This window comes from Pseudorca crassidens, chromosome 6 (assembly GCF_039906515.1).
Source record: "Pseudorca crassidens isolate mPseCra1 chromosome 6, mPseCra1.hap1, whole genome shotgun sequence".
NCBI lineage: Eukaryota > Metazoa > Chordata > Mammalia > Artiodactyla > Delphinidae > Pseudorca > Pseudorca crassidens.
Genome location: NC_090301.1, coordinates 7,433,496 through 7,452,559, shown reverse-complemented (window position 1 = coordinate 7,452,559; position 19,064 = coordinate 7,433,496). Strand labels below are relative to the sequence as shown.

Below are 19,064 nucleotides of genomic sequence, written 5' to 3'. Positions count from 1 at the left end.
GAATGCCTCCCTGTTGGAATTTGTGTGATTTTTTTCTCCTGGTTATGGGTCATGGGTTTTTGGGGGGAAGACCACAGAGGCAAAGTGCCATTTTCATCACATCATATCAAGAGCATATACTGATTTATAACTGTTAATATTGATTGATTATCACTGTTAACATTAACTTTGATACTTGGTTGACTTTCATACTTTGTCAGGTTTGTCCACTGTAAAGTTACTCTCTTCCCTCCCCCACAAGGAACTAGATTTTAAATTTTAATTAATTTAACTTGATATAGACCCATACGGTTAATGGGTACTATGTAAGATGGCACAGTTCTAGAGAGTGTTTCTCAGTTTTAAATATTATCCAAAATTTATTTAACATCAATTTTAATAGATTTAAAGAAAGGCAGTTTAACATAAAAGAAATATAAAATGTTAGTCTTGAAATGCATTGCTTTTTGAGGGAGGCAGTCTGCTTTTAGTAAGCTTAGTCTTTTTAAAAATTAACTTTCTGAGGTTTAATTTATATACAATAAAATACCTTCATTTTAAGTATACTTGTATTAAGTGTACATCTTGATGAGTTTTGACAAGTGTATATACTTATGGGACCAAAACCACAGTCAAGATAGGTAACATTTTCATCACTCCCAGAACTTTCCTCCTTCTTTTTTGCAGTCATTTCCCCTTTCCCACCACTGATTTGTTTTCTGTGACTATAGATAATTTTGCCTCTTCTACAATTTTATATAAATGGAATTATTCAGTATGTATTCTTTTTGGGTCTGGCTTCTTTTGCTCAGCGTAATATTTGTGATACATCCATGTTGCGGCATGTATCAGTAATTAGGTGTGTTTATTGATGAGGATATTCCAAGGTATGGTCATTATAATGGTGTTTATCCATTTATCTTGCTTTGTGGCTGTTAGGAATAAAGTTGACCTTAGTTTCATGGCAATGGGTAGTGATTCAGACTGTTTTGGATTGCAGTGTTTATTTCAACACTGTAAATTAGGAATTTAAATTCTTTTTAGGATGAGGAGAAAAGCCAACAGAGCATCTATAATTTTTTTGAAGATATTCCATGAAAAGGATAATTAACATAGAAATAAATAGTATTTTGCAAAGTTTCACATAAAAATGTGCGATCCAGAGAGATGTAGACAATTCTGGCTTCCTGGGGTGTGAGGGGAGTTCTTTGTCAGTTCTTTTTTTTTTTTTTTTTTTGCGGTACGTGGGCCTCTCACTGTTGTGACCTCTCCTGTTGCGGAGCACAGGCTCCAGACGCACAGGCCCAGCGGCCATGGCTCACAGGCCCAGCCACTCCGTGGCATGTGGGATCTTCCCAGACCAGGGCACGAACCCATGTCCCCTGCATCGGCAGGTGGACTCTCAACCACTGCGCCACCAGGGAAGTCCTGTCAGTTCTTTAAGATAAATGTTTAGTAATAAAGTGAATAATGGAAGCCTGATTTTGTTCCATGAAGTTTTATCATTAGTAGATATGTTAACAGATCGTATTTTAAAAATTATTTTTAAAAGTTTGCATGTTTAAAAATGAAGACATCTGGTATTGTCATACAGATGGGTGCAGAAGGAAAATGTGTTTTCTGCTATAATAGATGGGAGGAGAATTTCCTTTTATTTTTGTACCTTAAAATTGTTTTTTTAAACCGGGTTAACGTTCCAAAGAAGTTAACTTTCTTTGACATTTATGTTTGGGCTGTAAAAATATTTCAAACGGGAGGTCTTGTGGATGTTAAGATACACATTGTTGTTAAAGTAATTGAAGAATATTACTGCAAATTATGGAAATAGAAAAAAATCATTAATCCCACCTCATGAACATTTCTTTATTTTTATGTTCTCTTTGTCTATTTATGACATAGTTGGCCCTCTGTATCCATGGGTTCCATATTCTTGGATGTGGAAGGCTGAGTGTAAAGGATTTGAGCATCCCTGGATTTTGGTATCCACAGAGGGTCTTGGAACCAGTCCCCCTCGGGTACCAAGGGTTGACTGTATGTATAATTATACTTTTGTGTGCAGACATTATTGTACCTGTAGTCTGTTGAGTGAATGTGCTGTTTTTACAAGATTGCTTACTGTCTTATACAATTATAAGTGATGTGCTATATGTGGTTCCCCTCTCATGGTTGGACCTTTTCTTTTCATTGTTTCACTTAGCCTTTTTCTGAAGTTTGAAAAAAATGCATCTGAGACCTACATATTTTAGCCTAGTGACTGAGTCTTGGTTCATTTGAATGTGGACTTGTTTATGGTCTTAAAAGAGTCGACAGATATACAGATTATTTTATCAAGATAGTGGTACAAAAATTTTTTAACGACAGAAATTTAAGTAGGGAGTGAATTTAATATTTATCAGAAGATTTGCATTTAAAATAGTTTTGTTTCATGTCTATTAAAATATTTTTAATCGTACTTGGTTTTTTTCCCTCTAGCTAAATCATTTATGGTTTATTTTAACCTTTTTAAAATTGAGGTATAAGATATAGTAAATATGTGCACAAATCTGAAGTGTATAGTTGGAAATTTCTTTTTAAAAGATTTATTATTTATTTATTTAATTTATTTTTGGCTGCATCAGATCTTAGTTGCGGTGTGCGGGATCTTCATTGTGACACGCGGGCTTCTCTCTAGTTGTGGCGTGCGGGTTTTCTCTTCTCTAGTTGTAGTGAGTGGGTTCCAGGGCACGTGGGCTCTGTAGTTTGCAGTGTGCGAGCTCAGTAGTTGTGGCAGGTGGGCTTGGTTGCCCTGCAGCACGTTGGATCTTAGTTCCCTGACCAGGGATCGAACCCGCGTCCCTGCATTGTAAGGCACATTCTTTACCACTGGACCACCAGGTAAGTCCTTGGAAAATTTTACATGTGCATATAGTTCTGTAGTCACCACCTAAATCAAGATAGTGAGCATTTCTAGCACCCCAAAAGATTCCGTTGTCTTCTTCCCAGTAAGTAGTCCCTACTTCCATGGTGAGCAGTGTTCTGACATCTGTCAAAATTGATTATTTTGCCTGTTGAACATTATAGGAATCATATAGTATATATTCTTTGGTGACTGGCTTCTTTTGCTGGATACAGTGTCTGAGATTCATGTAATATTGTTGCAGTTATCAGTAGTTGGTTCTTTTCTTTTTTGTTGGTGAGTATTTTGTTGTGTAAATATACTACAATTAAAAAAATTTATTTTGAGATAATTTCAAACTTACAGAAAAGTTGCAAAAAATTACTTAGACTTTCCATATGCCCTTCACCCAGTTTGGTCACCAGTTCTTTTTTTTGTTTGTTTTTTGTCTTTTTGTGGTATGCGGGCCTCTCACTGCTGTGGCTTCTCCCGCCGTGGAGCACAGGCTCCGGATGTGCAGGCCCAGCAGCCATGGCCCACGGGCCCAGCCGCTCCGCGGCATGTGGGATCCTCCCGGGCCGGGGCACGAACCCCCGTCCCCTGCATCGGCAGGCAGACTCTCAACCACTGTGCCACCAGGGAAGCCCACTAGTTTTTTTTGGTCGCGCAGCATGCTGGGTCTTAGTTCCCCGTCCAGGGATTGAACCTGTGCCCCCTAAAGTGGAAGCACAGAGTCCTAACCACTGGGCCGCCAGGGAATTCCCTGGTCACCAGTTTTTAACATTTCCTTGTATTTACTTTATCTTTCATTTTCTTTTTTCTTTCTCCTTATATGCAATATGTATGTATATAATTTTTGATACAATTTTAAATTTATGTAATTTTTTTCTGTTCCATTTGAGAGTTCATTACAGACCTCATGCTCCTTTTCCTCTAAATATTTTAGTGTTACCTTGTAAGAATAAGAACATTCTTGTACATAATCACAGTAAAAATTTCAGAATCATAAAAAAGTAACATTGATACAATACCATTGTCTAATCCATAGCTCCTATTCAAATTATTCTATTTGTCTCTTTAATGTGTCTTATAGCATATTTTTTGCTGGTTCAGGATGGAGTTAAGCATCATACTTGCACTTAGTTTTTATATCTCTGTAGTCTCCCTTAATCTGGGATGGTTCTTCAGCGTTTGTCTTTTATGACATTGGTATTTTTGGTGACTGTGGTTGATTGATTTTATGTCTGTCCATTTGGGCTTATCTGATTTTTTTTCAAGATTAATTTCAGTTTATGCATTATTGTTAGGAATATAACATAAGTGATGCCGTGTTCTCCTTAGTGTATTACATCAGGAAACACATGGTGTCAGTTTGTCTCATTATTAATGATGTTACCTAACTCAGTAGTAGCCAGATGGAAGAGATGCATAGGGCAAGGTATGTGGGAAGGGATGCAGAGCTTCACAGCTCTTTGGTGTGCCATCGTTTCCACACCTTCACCAACCTTGAAGCTCTCCTGTATTTGTTTATTCATTCATCTGTTGATGGACATTTGTGTTGATAAACATAATAGACAAATGTCAGGTTTTGGTAGTTATGAATAAAACTACTATGAATATCTTATACTCTTCTCTTAGTAGAAATTTTCCTTGCATGTATGTCTAGCAGTGGATTGTGCAATCGCTGGATAGGTGTATGTTTAGATGTAATAGATATTACCAAAGTGGTTGAACTAATTTGCAGGAGTGGAGTTATTAATTTTGTGTTATCTTTTTGTTGTTGTTGCGGGGCTGTGCTGCACCCCACGGCTTGTGGGATCTTAGTTCCCCAACCAGGGAGTGAACCCTCGTCCTCAACAGTGAAAGAGCAGGGTCCTGACCCCTGGACCGCCAGGGAATTCCCCAGTTTTGTGTTACCTTAATCCAGATTTGGCTAAGATAAAAATGGCTGTTTGTTGGAATGGGCACAGAACTATTTATTTGGTACATGTGAAGAGTGCTAGAGGAGTAGCTCTTTTTTCCGCTTTTGGGAAAATAGAGGTTGGGAAGGTGGAGGCAGATTCAGGTTCCTTGGTGTTCATTCTGTGTTAGTCTTTTTTTTTTTTTTTGCGGTACGCGGGCCTCTCACTGCTGTGGCCTCTCCCGCCGCGGAGCACAGGCTCCGGACGCACAGGCCCAGCGGCCATGGCTCACGGGCCCAGCGCTCCACGGCATGTGGGATCCTCCCGGACTGGGGCACGAACCCGTGTCCCCTGCATCGGCAGGCGGACCCTCAACCACTGCGCCATTAGGGAAGCCCTCTGTGTTAGTCTTTTGACAGACCACATGCATGGTACCGGTTGGACTTCATTCCAGGTTTGCCATAGTTTTTTTCTGGGTAATTTTTACATACCCATGTAAGGGAGATTTGCAGTAGTAGATACGGTTTGTAAGAAAGATTCAGGGGGTTTTCAAAGGAGTATGTGTTTTGAATTGTTAGTATAATAGTGGTAGCTAATCAGTATATCAAGACTTCTCCTGGGAAGCAATATCGGGAACACTTTCAGAGTAAAACTTTCATAATTAGCCATTATGCCGGATTTTGATTCTGCTTTGGCTTCTCCTGGCTGTCTTTGTCCAGACAGAACTTACTACGTAGATCCATAGCTTGCTCATGTTGATAGTGATTGCGTGTGCCCAGAAGACATCTGACTCCTCAACACAGTGCCAGGTTGTGTGAGGCCAGGGTCTCCCTTTTCTTTGTTGCAAACCCAGCAGTAAGAAAAGGCTAGGTTGGTTTCTTCTCTTTCTTCACCCTTGAACATGTACTCATGTACACACAGAGTGATAGATGAGGTCCCAAAGAGGAGCTGAGGATGTCAGGAAAACTAGAAAAATATACAGAAAAAAAGAAAAATACTTATATACTAGTAATCAGAGGTAAAATAATTGCTAGTGAGGAGTGATTTAGCTTAGTTTTTAAAAAGTTGACAAAAAGGCCAGATTAAATAAAGTTCATTGTCAGGCACAGGATGCAGTTTATTGAAGAAGACCAACTTTCTGGTATTAACTGCAGAAGAAATATATTACTTGAATTCACTTATAAGGAATTTTGAATAGTGGACAAGGTCTGAAATAGCAGGTATGTAGAAATATTCTCTCAGCTGTTTTTAAGTCAACTCTATTTAAAATTTGAGGGTAGACCTTTCTCTGAGGTCCTTATCCTTAGAATTGGAGTAGCCAAAGGAGAATAGAGGCCAAAATAGGGAGGTTGAGAGTGTTATTACCTCTCCATGTGTTAAACTATTCAAAGTATGTTTTTCAGTGATGTTAAGGTAACTGAAGCCCATCTTGCCCTGATAATTTTACCTTCCCTTTATCCCTCTTAGGTTATCAGTACTGTTTTCCTGCATAGTGGTAGGTGAATCAGCAGACAGCATCAGGATCTTCATCCTCTTCCATTCACATGCCTGTTCTGTTTCTTTACTCAGATGACCATTCAGCCTGAAATGCTCCTGTTGTCTCTATGTAATTATTAATATCTCTTTCACACAGACATTTTCTAGCTTAGATGATAGATTAGGTATAGTCACTTTAGACATTGTTTCTCCTCCTTTTTGCAAAATCTCTTTTCCTCTGAAGTTCATGCTGTCTGACAATACAACTATCTGTTCCCCTCGTTATCAGATATAGACCCTGGGGCATCATCCTTCATTTTCTTCTTTATTCTCTCTGCCATTATCTGGAAGTTACTTCAGAGTCCATAGGATGACTGATCCAATCTTCCCAGGCTCCTGGTTCCTTGACTTACCTCCATCTCTAATTTGTCTAGTGCTTTCATTTTTATTCCTGCTATACTTGCTTTTTGACATTACCAACATCTCAAATTTGTAAACTATCATCTGTTTTTACTTCCTTTCTCACTGTGCTTCAATCACACTTTTGCCAGCATCCTCCACTTTGCCCTCTTTTTCTTCTGTTTACTGTGTTGACAAAATCCTAACCCAGGTTCAGTCCTGTTGTCAGCTCTCTCTGCCCTCTACTCAGGCTGCTGAGTTGGAGAAAGAAGCCCACAACCATGCAGATAGGTGCCATCTCCATCTTGATTGGGCCTTCAGAACTAGTGTAGCTAGCTGTAGTGTGGTGTCCTGGATTAGATCCTGGAACAGAACAAGGACATTGTTGGAAAAACTGGTTAAATCCGAGTTTAGTTACTAGTGGTGTACCAATGTTGGTGTCTTAGTTTTGACAAATGTACTGTGGTAATGTAAGTTGTTTATATTAGGGGAAACTGAGGGAACTTTGTGTAATGTCTTTGTAACATTTCTATAAATCCATAATTATTCCTAAATAAAGTTTATTTTTTTAAAAAAACAATACTATTGTAGATCACAGCAGCTAACTTTTCTTCATTCTTCTCAAACCTTACCCTGTCATCTGCTCTGTCATTTGCCTACTGCTTTGAGAAAATTGAGGCCATCAATGTGAATTCCCCACAGCTTACTCTTCCTCCCCACCTCCCCAAAGAAAACCCCACAAAAATAAATTTGCACGTATCTTAAGTCATTTGGACATACTTTGCTCTTGTCACAAGTGGATAGGGATAGTTCTTTTCTCCATTTGTTCTCTGAAGCCCCATCCACCCTGCCTTCTCAGAGCTTCATTTCTATCATATTTTTATTAAATTGTTTCTTTACTTTTTAATTCTATTAGTACTTTTCCATTAGGATATTTTCATCTAAAATAAAAGGGGAAATTTTCTTTCTACTCTGCTTCATTTCTCTTCACCTTTTCGCAGCTAAGATTCTAGAAGAAGTTGACTGCATTTGTAGTCTGCCTTTCCTCACCTCCCAACCACTGAAGTCTGGCTCTGTCCCTCAGCACAGTTCTATAACTGTACTCTTAAGTCAACAATGACTTCACTGTGGGAGTTAATGAAGATTTTTCAGTCTTTCTCTTTTTTGACTTCAATATTTGAAACTTCTGAATTTGTCCATTTTTTTCTTTGCCAGTGCTATCTTTGTTAACACAAATTAGTAACTTACTAGGAAAAGAATTACTCATAATTCCACCATTCAGAATATGAACATCTGTGGGCATATCTATATGTACCCACTAAGAATGTATTTTAAAATGTGTTTAATATAATTATATTCTCTGTATTCTATAACCTGTCTTGAACACTTAACATATTGTTGACATTTTTTCATGTTAGTGAATATACTTATTAATCATTACTGCTCTCTCTTCTCTACTGGTATGTAGATACATACAATCTGTTGGATTTATAACGCCCCTCCTTTCTCTTTAGCTCTTACTGATTCATTCTCTTCCTGATTCATTCATTCATTCCTGATGCCATTCTCTTCCTGGCATCCTGAATGATCTTTCTACAGTGCACATTTCATCCTGGACACTTCCTTGCATAAATCTTTTCATAGCCTTTCATTGCTCTTGAGATATAAAATACAAAGACTTCTGTGATATGACCATTGCTTTACCAAACTTCACTTTAGTTTTTAGCCTTATTGAGCAAATGGATAATCTCCCCAAAAAGAACCTAGCTTTTTCTGCTTTCTGCTTCAGGTAAGGTGAATGTGGAGAAAGCTAGAGTCAGTGAATTTGATTTTAGGTGAAAGGTTAGGGCTAGAGATACCTAACTACATGGTCTTTTTTTTCCTTCCCGTATCCTCCTGCACAGTGTTTGCAGAGGCTTTGTTCTTGTCTCTTGAGCTTGTCCCTTCTTGATTCCTACTTTGGGATAGTTTCATTGAATTTTTGATTTCAATTCTGTAGATTTACTTCCAAATCTATGTCTCTTATCCTGACTCTACACTGGAGTTTCAGGTGTATGTATATTATGGTCTTTTGGATGGCTCCTCAGGCACCTCACATTCATTTTGTCCAAAACGGTGTGTCCTTCCTCCCAAATTTGATTCTTTTCCGTCTTCTCTTTCCTTTAAAGCTTTTCTATACAGATTCAAAAAGCACCCCACTGCCAGTATTGCATGCTATAGATTCCATTCCATTTCTGCACCCTTTGTTTAGATTTTCCTTCTTCTACTTTGGGAAATATTTTATGGAGTGTTTATTTGAATGGATCCTTGGTTTTGTATAAGCCACTGTAAAGGAGGGAGGGTGAGCCTTCTGGGGTAAGGGAATGGCATGAGCCAGAACCACAGAAGAAGAATGCAGTAGAGAAGTAGAAAGTTATCATCTGGCTTTGAGTTTGGAGGTGAAACAGTGGGAGATTGAGTTGAGAAGGTGCAGATTGTTAGATTGATGGGAAGCTGAAAATATGAGGATTTTTGACCATACACAGTAGGTTTAGTGACTGTTATAAAGAAGGGTAGGCATGACCAGAGCAGTGCTTTAGAAAGATTGATCTTACTGGATGTAATCAGAGGCTGAGTCAGGGAAGCAGATTAGAATTTAATTGTAATAATCCAGACATGAGTTAACAGATGTTTGGCTATAATGAAAGCAGAATGCAGAAGGAATCTTGAAGGAGGAATTGACCAAATTTCAGGCAAAATGATTGGATATGAGGGATAGAGAAGAGGAATGAATTTCTGATGACTAGGCTTTTGAACCTGGCTGATCAGTGGATGGTGAAAACAGTGGTACCTTGATCAGTTGTTGTTAGATGGATATCTGGGAGGAGCAGGCTGCTGGAAAGCCACGTAGGTCATGGGAGAAAAAAGTCAAATATGTAATTCACAGCAGGGATGGGGGGCAGTTCAGAAATTTGTGGAAGAATTTTTGGTTGCTCTTGCTATGACAGCACCTCCACTGCATGTTCTATGTTAGATCCCCCATGATTCAGCAGGCAGAGTTCTACCCGAAGTGTCGGTAGAGAACGCCATTGTAAGTAAGACTCAAGACAGTATCTACACAGAATTTATAGTTAAATAAACAATGGGTACGCTGAGGGAAGTTAGAAAAGGAGAGAAGCTTTTGGGGAATGGTGACTAAATAGGAAGGAAGTGAAGATAGGAAAAATATATCAGTATATTGCTGGTCGTGGAGGAAAAGGAAGGAAATTGTTTCAAGAAAATGCAGTCTAAAGAGGCAGAAGAGCATGGTGGGAGCACAGCCTCCAGAGTCTGGCTCAAATCCTGATTTGCTATAAAAATTCAGACCTGTTTTCTAATTGGTCACAAGTCTGCGGGGGGTTTGAATTGACAACATTTAGCTTGGTGGGGTTTAAGTGACGGCAAAGCCTATGCTAATTTTGATACCTCACTGCATCCTTAGAAAGGGCAATTGAGAAATAAGTCCCACTTTCCATTCCAAATAATTTATAATTCAAAGACATCGTGTAAGACAATCCCTCCAGTACATATAAATAAATACATTAGAACTGGGCTCATTTAAATTGATTTGGAAGGAGCAATCTGGGGTGGGGAATTCAGGATTAGAAGTTACAGTACTTCAAATGTTTAGATTTCTTCAGTCATAGCTTTTAGATTTCCTGCTTTAATTCATAAAGGAGAATGAGCAGAACACCATTCTGAGTAACGTAGGTCTCTTTAGTTGATAATTAAATTGCTTGGATTATTATTCTAGGTTCTTAAAAGTTCTCCAGAAAACTCTTACCATAGGAAGTAGTAAATGGTGGTTAGGCTCCCAGCTCAAGGCATTAAAACTTCTGAGCTTTTAATGTTTTTGCTGTATGGTATTTTGTCTCTACCTAAAGGTTTATAGGTGGAATGAGTGATAAAGGTTTCCTTGCTCTATGTTCTTTAGGTGCTGCCTGCATCCAGGGCTTCTGTAACTCAAGACCACTGCCTGCACAACACAACTCTAGGGGCTCCATTTGCATCCTTTGTGGTAATGGCGCCCCTGGAGTTTGTATTTCCATGACCTGTGTAGCCTTGTAGTAATTAAAAGGGGAAAAGAATATTAAATCTCTAAGAATGATTTTAGTATTTTCACAAATATCACAAATAATTCAGTTTTTAATTGAGATTCACTTGCTTTATAAATGCAGTCTGGTTCAAATCTGGACCTGCTTTATTAATTCAGAGCTGTTTTCCAGTGGTCAAAGTCCAAAGTCCATAGGGGTTTGAATATAAAACATTTGGCTATGTGGAGTTTAAAATGGTGGTTAAAAACACTCCTTCAGGATGTTTTGTGTTACAATAAAATCTTATAGTTGTAGTCTCTACAGGTCTGCTTGTTAGCCAAGTAGGTCCACGTACTTTTTTAAAGCACACTGAATTGATTTATGCTAAATAAGTTTACACAGCTGATTTTTAAGCAGGATACTTGTCCTAATCTACAGTGGGCACCTTACCTGACTTATCACTACTTTGACAAGTGATTTCATTTGGGATGTACCATAATTTAATTGAATCTAACATGCATCAGTTGTGAGCTTCTTCGTTTTATATATTACTTAGAAAGAAATCATACTGCCAAGTAAACGCTGGCACAGTTTTTTAATTACTTAGACTTTTTATTTTACATTTTGAAAAAGAATTCTTTTAAACTTATTTAGCAAATAAGGCTAATAGATTTTTATTATATAGTATATATTTTGTGCATATATAAAAAGGAAAATAAAAGTGAAATAAATTGGTTAAGATATTCTTCAGCTTTCTACACATTAAGTCTGACTCTTCTAAATTGTGAAAAACTTAGGACTGTAGAAGTCTCCTTCTTCTTCCCTCTCCCCACCCGTGTAGTGTCCTGTCATTAAGGGTGTTGGCGATGAAGCATTTCTTAAGAGAGTGCTCCATTATTCTCTCATTGATTTAAAATTCAGTGATTTGGTGCTTGTGAAGTTCTTAAAAGCAGTCTGAACTGTTTAATTTTTCCTCTAAATACTTCAGGGCTGCTGCATGTGGCCACATGGATTGTGCAGTGTCAAGTCTCACTAGCAAACCACAACAAGCTTATCTTCATGTGGTTTTTTTTCCTTTCTCAGGTTCTGCAAAGCACTTGCAATCATTCCTCCAGTGATGAAGAGTTACTTCACTAATATCCTATTGCTGTATTTGCTTTCTTTTCTGTTACACAGTACGTTTCAATTTAGAATCATAGCATGATCTTTTTGAAGGTGTTTTAAGCAGCACTTAAAATCGGGTACAAGGATGACGATAAGGAGCGGCTCTGACCATGTTTCACCCTTGTGCGGACAATGATGGCTGTGACCCAGCTTCCCTTGTGGGCCGGTAGCAGTTGTAGCATGGCACTGATGAAGATGCATTCCAGTTCCAGAGAGTTTAAAGTGTGAAAACCATATGCCTTATGTTTTTTTGGAATCATCAGTATGAGGTGGGGAGGGCACTAGGTTGATCTCAGCTTGGGTCTGGTGTGCACGCTTGTCTGGCCAGGCAAAAGGTAATCAGGGTTAAGTAAGAACATGGGAATCTCCTTGGAACCCACATGGTTGACACGGGGCCAGAAATACTTTCCAGGAAGAGGGCAGATAAATAGCTGATTCTGGACGTTAGCACATTTTTACTTTGCCGTTTCTGTGTTTTAGACCAATTTCTAGTTTATTGTTTTTAGATCTTTTAAACAGCAACAATCAGGGCGATGTGATACATCTTGGACATATTAACAGTATGTTACAATGTTTACAGTATTTTCTGTTTTCTAAACTCTCATGTCATTTTTTTTCAGCTTTATTGAGATATAATTGACATAACATTGTGTTGGTTTAAGGTGTCAGATGTGTTGATTTGCTACATTTATATATTGCAAAATGATTACCACCATAGCATTAGCTAACACCTCCATCCTATCACATAATTACCATTTCGTTTTTTGTGAAAAAGAAACTCTTTTTAGCAACTTAGCAACTTTCAGGTATATAATACAGTATATTAGCAACTTTCAGGTATACAATACAGTATTATTAGCTATAATCACCACACTGTACATTAGATTCCCCAGAACTTGTTAATCTTATAACTGGAGTTTGTACCTTTGACCAATATCTCCCCATTTCCCCCACCCCCCGCCCCTGGTAACCACCACTCTGCTCTCTGTTTCTATGAGTTTGGCTTTTTAAAGATTCCACTTATAAGTAATAAACAGTATTTGTCTTTCCCTTTCTGACTTACTTCACTTAAAGATCTGATATCTTGAAATTGCTCTTGATGGATCACTCATGAAATTGGTTAGCTTATTATTTTAACTTGATGGTCCAAGGTAACTTTTAAAGAATCACTAGAGTGTAAAGGGCTAAGCAGACAGTGGGGAGAGGAGAGTTGTGGCGGAAGCTGTGAGATAGGTAAGGAGAATCTTTGATACACCTCATGGTGATGGGAGAGCCATTGCAAGGGAGTAACACAAATTAAAATGTAAATCTGTTACCCTTCATTCCCTCCCCATTGCTTGAAGGCTAAAAAAAGAAATCCTTAATTTGGTCCCCAGTGCCCTGCATGGTCTTCTACCACCTATCTCACCAGCATCATCTCGTACCATGCCTCCTTTCCCCACGTAAACATAAAAAGATGGTGAATTGGGATGTAAAGGTGGATTTATTCATTTTTACTTTGCCTGCTATATTGTTATAAATAGGGATTAAGAGACCTCATTCTGGTGACTGGTTGAGAGGAGCCACAAGCAGAACACACTCCCTAACTATACTTTCTGGGCTGGAATTCTGCATTTAGTCTTGACCAACTGTATGGAGATATTTTTCTCTTTAACAGGTTTCTCCTCAAATAAAAATCTATTGTAAACATACGGAAAAGAATGGCAGCGGAAACGCAGACGCTGAACTTCGGGCCCGAATGGTGAGTTTTCAGAATCTCATCCTGTTCGATATTGGATGACTAGCACAGTAGTAGGTGTTTGTGCCTGTGTTGGGGGGTTTATAAAATGTGCATGTTTTTGAGACTTTGCTTTATGTGCCTGCTTGGAAACAGTATAGCTAGTCTCGGAATAAGTTATATTTGCTTAGTGACCGCATTTATACTTTATTAAAAAATCTTCCTGTTTTGATTGTGTAATGATAATGGATTTAAAACTCCCCCGAGTCCCACCACCCTAGTAAATTATTTGTGCTTGAGCCCTTATCTAGGTGCATATATAACTTTATGTAATTGTAACATTTTTTTGTGTGTATGCTTTCTGCTACAATGTTTGTTTGTGAGGGCTATTCATAGACTCATTTGAAAAAATAGTTTTTATTAAATTATTATTTGAGTTTTATTTTATTGATGGGCTAGGCAGGTGATCCAGAATTACACTGGCTATTAACATCCCATTTAGGATCGGGTTAGCATTTCCATAATAATTAATTGACCTTTGAGTCTCTTACAGATATGTTTGGACCCCGAATATGGAATTCTCATGGAATTTTGAGATCCATCACCTTGTAGTGTGACTTTTTCCCCCCTTCTTCCTTTCCCCCCAAAGTTGGTGATTGAAGATCCTCTCATCAGTGGAGTGAATAATGATAGTTGCTTTTTCCATTCAAACGTTGAACCAGAGGCAGTATATAAAATAGATAAATTGGAATAGTCTCTTAAATATTCTTGATTGTTTAGGTGGTGGTGGTTTGATAAATGATCCAGACTTCCTGTAGTGACTCCCTATTTGAGGACTCTTATTAACTTACCTTATTATATGCATTTCTTTTTATGTGTATTGCCTAAGTTTTCTTGGCCCTTATAGCTAGCATTTGGAGACTGAGGAGAAATCACTATTTGAAATTCTAAGAACTGATGCAACTTATGTACTTTGGGAGTTTATTTTGGAAATGTTGCCCTAAGTAATTCTGCACCTTTTTTAGTTCTTATTACCAAATCAGTATATACTTCTAGAAAAATTAGAAATTACAAGTAATCCAGAAGAAGATATAATCACCATAATTTCACTGTCCATGGTAACCACTGTAAATAGGTTGGTGTATCTTTCTAGGTAGTTTTGTGTATGCTTATTTGTGTAAATGTACATTTATTTTCACAAAAATGGGATCATACCATACATTCCGTTTTGTAACCTGCATTTAAAAAAGAACCACATCAGCAATATCTTTTTTTATCAATAAATATTTCCTGTTACTTTAAATGGTTGCATCATTTATTCAACTAGTCTTCTAGATGCAGCACATACAGGCTGCTCTCAGTTCTTCATTATTATAAAAATATTATTGATGAACATTCTTAGAGCTAAAACTTTATTCACATCTTACCAGGTGGCTTTAAATTCGTATAGCCCACTTTGTAAAGCATTTTGTATGCAGCTTCTCTGCCTTCATCTAGAATTTGTAACTGCTGCTCTTTTGTATTTACACACTCTCTTGTCTCTTTCTTTGTAAAAACATGATTAAAATTGTCAGCTAATTTAAGGTAGTTTTTTTTTTTCTTCCAGTATCCCTCTATTAAGAAATAACAATGAGAGACAGTACCAGGAATTTAGCTAAAACAAAAGGAAAAAAATGCACTCCTGGTGATGTTTTAGAATCATTACACATTTAACTTCATGCTGAATGGGTTGACAAACTACGGCCACGGGACTGTAAAGTTTTGTTGAAACACAGCCACGCTCATTTGTTTCCATAGTATCTGGCTGTTTTCACACTGGTGGCAAGGTTGAGTAGTTACGACAGAGGCCATCTGGCTCAAAAAGCTTAAATATTTACTCTCTGGCCGTTTACAAAAAAAAGTTTGCTGGCCCCTGTCCTAAACCATGGGTTCCCAAAGTCATTTCAGTGAGTCATTGACCCAGTCTATCAGTAGCGTCTTACACATCCTTTTCGTCGGTACTCTGAAGTTTTGTTTGATCAGCCCAGTGTTTTACACAAAATTTGAATTGACGTAGCTTTAGCAGAGGAAAGTTACCAGTCCCATGCTTAAGCAGTAGCTTTACCTAACTGTTACCTCTGTTACCCTGCAGGCATTAGAATTTAGGAGGCTTCCCTTAGTCATCTGAAATGCTGATAAACTGAGGAGCAAAGGTCTAAGTAGGCACACTGCCTTCTTTGCACCATCTTTCAAAATTTCTTCTGGCAAAGGGAATATATGAGACCTTGAAGTAACTCAGGTAACCCTGATCTAGAAGTATGAATGGAGACTGCTGCTGTGTTTTTTCTGCATGTAACATTACATTCATTGTGAAACTTGAGGTAAGGAGCTGTGTCCAGAATAACTTGAGAATCAAAGTTTAGAGTGATTACACTGAGTCTGTGTGTAACTGAACCATACAGAAACATTTAGTGATACTATATTCTTTCTACTAAGGTCATCATTTTTATAATGGTGTAAAACATAATGTTCAGTAAGTGATGTATAAAAGGAAGAGATTTATTTGACAGTAGTGAAGATGGGAGAGCATTGAAAATTGTGCTAGGGATAGACCATGAATGACCATAAGCATGGACTTTTTAAGGTAGGTCAGGAAGAATCATTAGGTCTTAGCATATCTTTATATTTAGGATAAAGAAATGTATTACATAATTACCAAAGCAGTTTTTAAAAGAGTGAGATAGATTTAATGGAGGAGTAAATCATTTTTTAGGTATAAAACGAGTCACTTTAAAACTTTACTCAAATATTACCACCTTAGATGTTTTCTGACCACCTGTATAACAACTCCCCTTACTCCCTACCTCCCTTTTCCTGTTTAATTTTTTTCTTCATGGTCTATATCAAAATATAACATGCCAAATATTTTACTTATTTTCTTTATTATTTATATTCCATCCTCCAGCCCCCACTAGACTGTGCGCTCCTTCGAGGGCAAGTACTTTGGTCTCGATTTTGTACTGTTTGTTCATTGCTGTATCTCCAGTGCCTGGCACATAGTAGGTGCTCAATAAATATTTGTTAAATGAATGAGTGAATTGTTGGAAAGGAAAGTTGTTTTTAATATTTTGCTATTGTCAGTATGTATACACATCCTTGAACAGTTCTTTTTGTGTTGCTGATTACTTCCTTTGGAGTAATATCTTAGAAATGGAATTATTAAATCAAAAGTTTAATTGTTAAGGCTTTGGATGATATATGGACAGACTGACCACAAGAAGGATTGTATGAATTTAATTCCCATTCCCTGTCTGTTTACTTCACCCTTGACAGAACACAGAGTACCACCTTGAAGAAAAAATTTTTTTAGTTGTAAATCTAGTAGATTTAGGATTTTAAAGAATTTTTTTGTTGTTAGTCCCAGTAGTAAAATAATTCACGCTCATTCCATAAAACCTTGGAGGAAGCAGTAGTACAAAAGGAGAAAGAAAAGATCTAAATTACCCTTAATCATGCCACCCAAAGGACCATTGTTAATATTTTGGTTTGTATCCTCATATTCTTTCTTGTTTGCAAATAATTGTATACTTCAAGACATTTTTAAAAAGCAAGACAAATTCATTGTAACTTGCTTTATTTTGGGATTTTTACTTATTTATTATTTTTATTTTGAGCATTCAAAATCTACTTAGATAAGTCTGGATAATAAAGGAATTTATTATAGCGGAATGAATAATTGCAGACAGTTACCTGGCTTTATGGGGAAGGAGCCAAGGAACCTCATTTGGTGTCTTTCTGTCTCATCTCCATGGCCTTAAGGAAGTATCCCCAGGTCTTTCCTTGCAAAAATGAATGAGGCACTTTTGTTTTTCCCAAAGCACTTTGTTTAGACCTATGTTAAAGTAGTTATGACCTTGTACTGTGTCTCTTTATATGTGTTTACCTTACTCAGAAAAGAACTAATTCCATTAAGAAAGGCACTGTATTTCTCAATTTTGGTAAACCCATTGTTTAGCTAGTGTAGGTACTTAGTAAATAAATATTGAATGATTCAAGTCTTAGGGTGGGGGATATGGGGGCAAGAGAATTCAAACCTGAGATTGCTAGGTTACTATTCATGATCTTTGTGGAATTGTGGAGAAAATGAGAGATGTTCTAGGGGATGGAATGCATTAATAGTCCCAGTTTGCAAAAAGAGTAAAAGATAACTGCCATCTGAAGGAATGGTAAATTAGATGCTATCCTAGGGTGTATTTTAGAAGAGAATATTAAAAGTTGTTTAGAAAACATTTTATCAAGTGCCTCATATGTTTTATGTCTTGGGTTAGGTGCTGAGGCAACAAGGATAAAGGACATGGTACCTACTTTTGAATTATTTAGTGGGGAAGCTGACACTAAATAATTTCACAGTAATGTCAGTGCTGTAAAGGGAGTATAACGCCAGTACAGGATATTCAGCTGCTCATTTGATGCCTGTAGGCATCTCATCCTTCATAGTTTTCCAAAACTGAGCTTATGAATTTTGCTCTTTTAAATTTCTTCTTTTATTTCATCTTAATACCACAGTGTGCCCCTTTCCTCAAGCCAGAAGTCTTGGAGTTATCCTGGATATTTTCTTTTACTTCTGTATCCCTATGTCTATTCCACCACAATGTTGGGTCAGTTCTACCTCTAAAATATCTCTTGAATCCATTCATTTCTTTCCATCTTCATTGCCTCTACCCTAGTGTAAGCCAGCATCATCTCTGACATAAACTATAAGGAGTGGCCTTCTGATGTTTCCCGACTTCCATTCTTTCTTCTAATTGCTCTCCCCACTGCAGCCAGAGTAATCTTAAAATGTAAATTGGATCAAGTTTTCTCCAGAATCCTTCACTAGCTCTCTATTTGTATGACTGTTTATTAGCTTTTTTTGCCACTAGACAATTAGTTCCATGAACATTGGGCAGATACTTGTGTGTAGATTTCTCTCCTTTCCCTCCTACCGCTCTCTTTCCAACCCCCATCCTCCTCATTGTCTCTGTTGTTTTCCTTTCCTCCTTTCCACTTAATCTGTCTGCTTCCAGGCAGTCCCCTCCACACCCCAGGTGAAAAAATACTAGATTAGAAAAAATATTCCAGATAGAAAAGGCATGTGTAAAGACAAGGGGACAGGAAAGTGTAGGTTTAAGAGGGGAATTCCAAGACATTTGCCTTTACTGTAATGTGAAGTGTGGGAGAGAAGAGCTTACAGGTAGCCCTTTTATGTTAAGAAGCTTTGGATTTTATTTGATCATTGTGTACCAGTGAAGAATTGTTGAGCAGGGAGTGTTTTATTCAGATTTGCATTTGAAATAAATAACTGGTAGTAGTGTGGAGGATGGACTATGACTAATTAAGTTTAGGGTGCCGCTGCAGCAGTCGAGGTAAGAAATAAAAGTGTGAACAATAATAGGTTACTTGATCAGGGGATGGTTTGAGAGATACAGGATTTAAAACTGGTGGGATGTTGTAATTGGTTATGGGAAATGGATAGAAGGTGA

The 19,064-nt window shown here is 37.6% G+C and overlaps 1 protein-coding gene across 9 annotated transcripts in view; it reads left to right on the top strand.

The window, feature by feature from the left end:
- Positions 1 to 19,064, top strand: part of GIGYF2 (GRB10 interacting GYF protein 2) — a 126,393-nt gene that overhangs the window by 10,887 nt on the left and 96,442 nt on the right. For 4 of the 9 annotated variants that reach the window (XR_010944175.1, XM_067740200.1, XM_067740202.1 and 1 more), the window contains one exon: positions 13,502 to 13,587. Coding sequence is in view for 8 of the 9 variants with exons in the window: in XM_067740200.1 (XP_067596301.1) it covers positions 13,547 to 13,587 (41 nt within the window). In the remaining variant the exon portion in view is untranslated. Of the gene's footprint in view, positions 1 to 1,985; positions 2,011 to 13,501; positions 13,588 to 19,064 lie in introns of those variants that run through there. The other 5 variants (XM_067740204.1, XM_067740205.1, XM_067740207.1 and 2 more) reach the window with 2 other exon arrangements.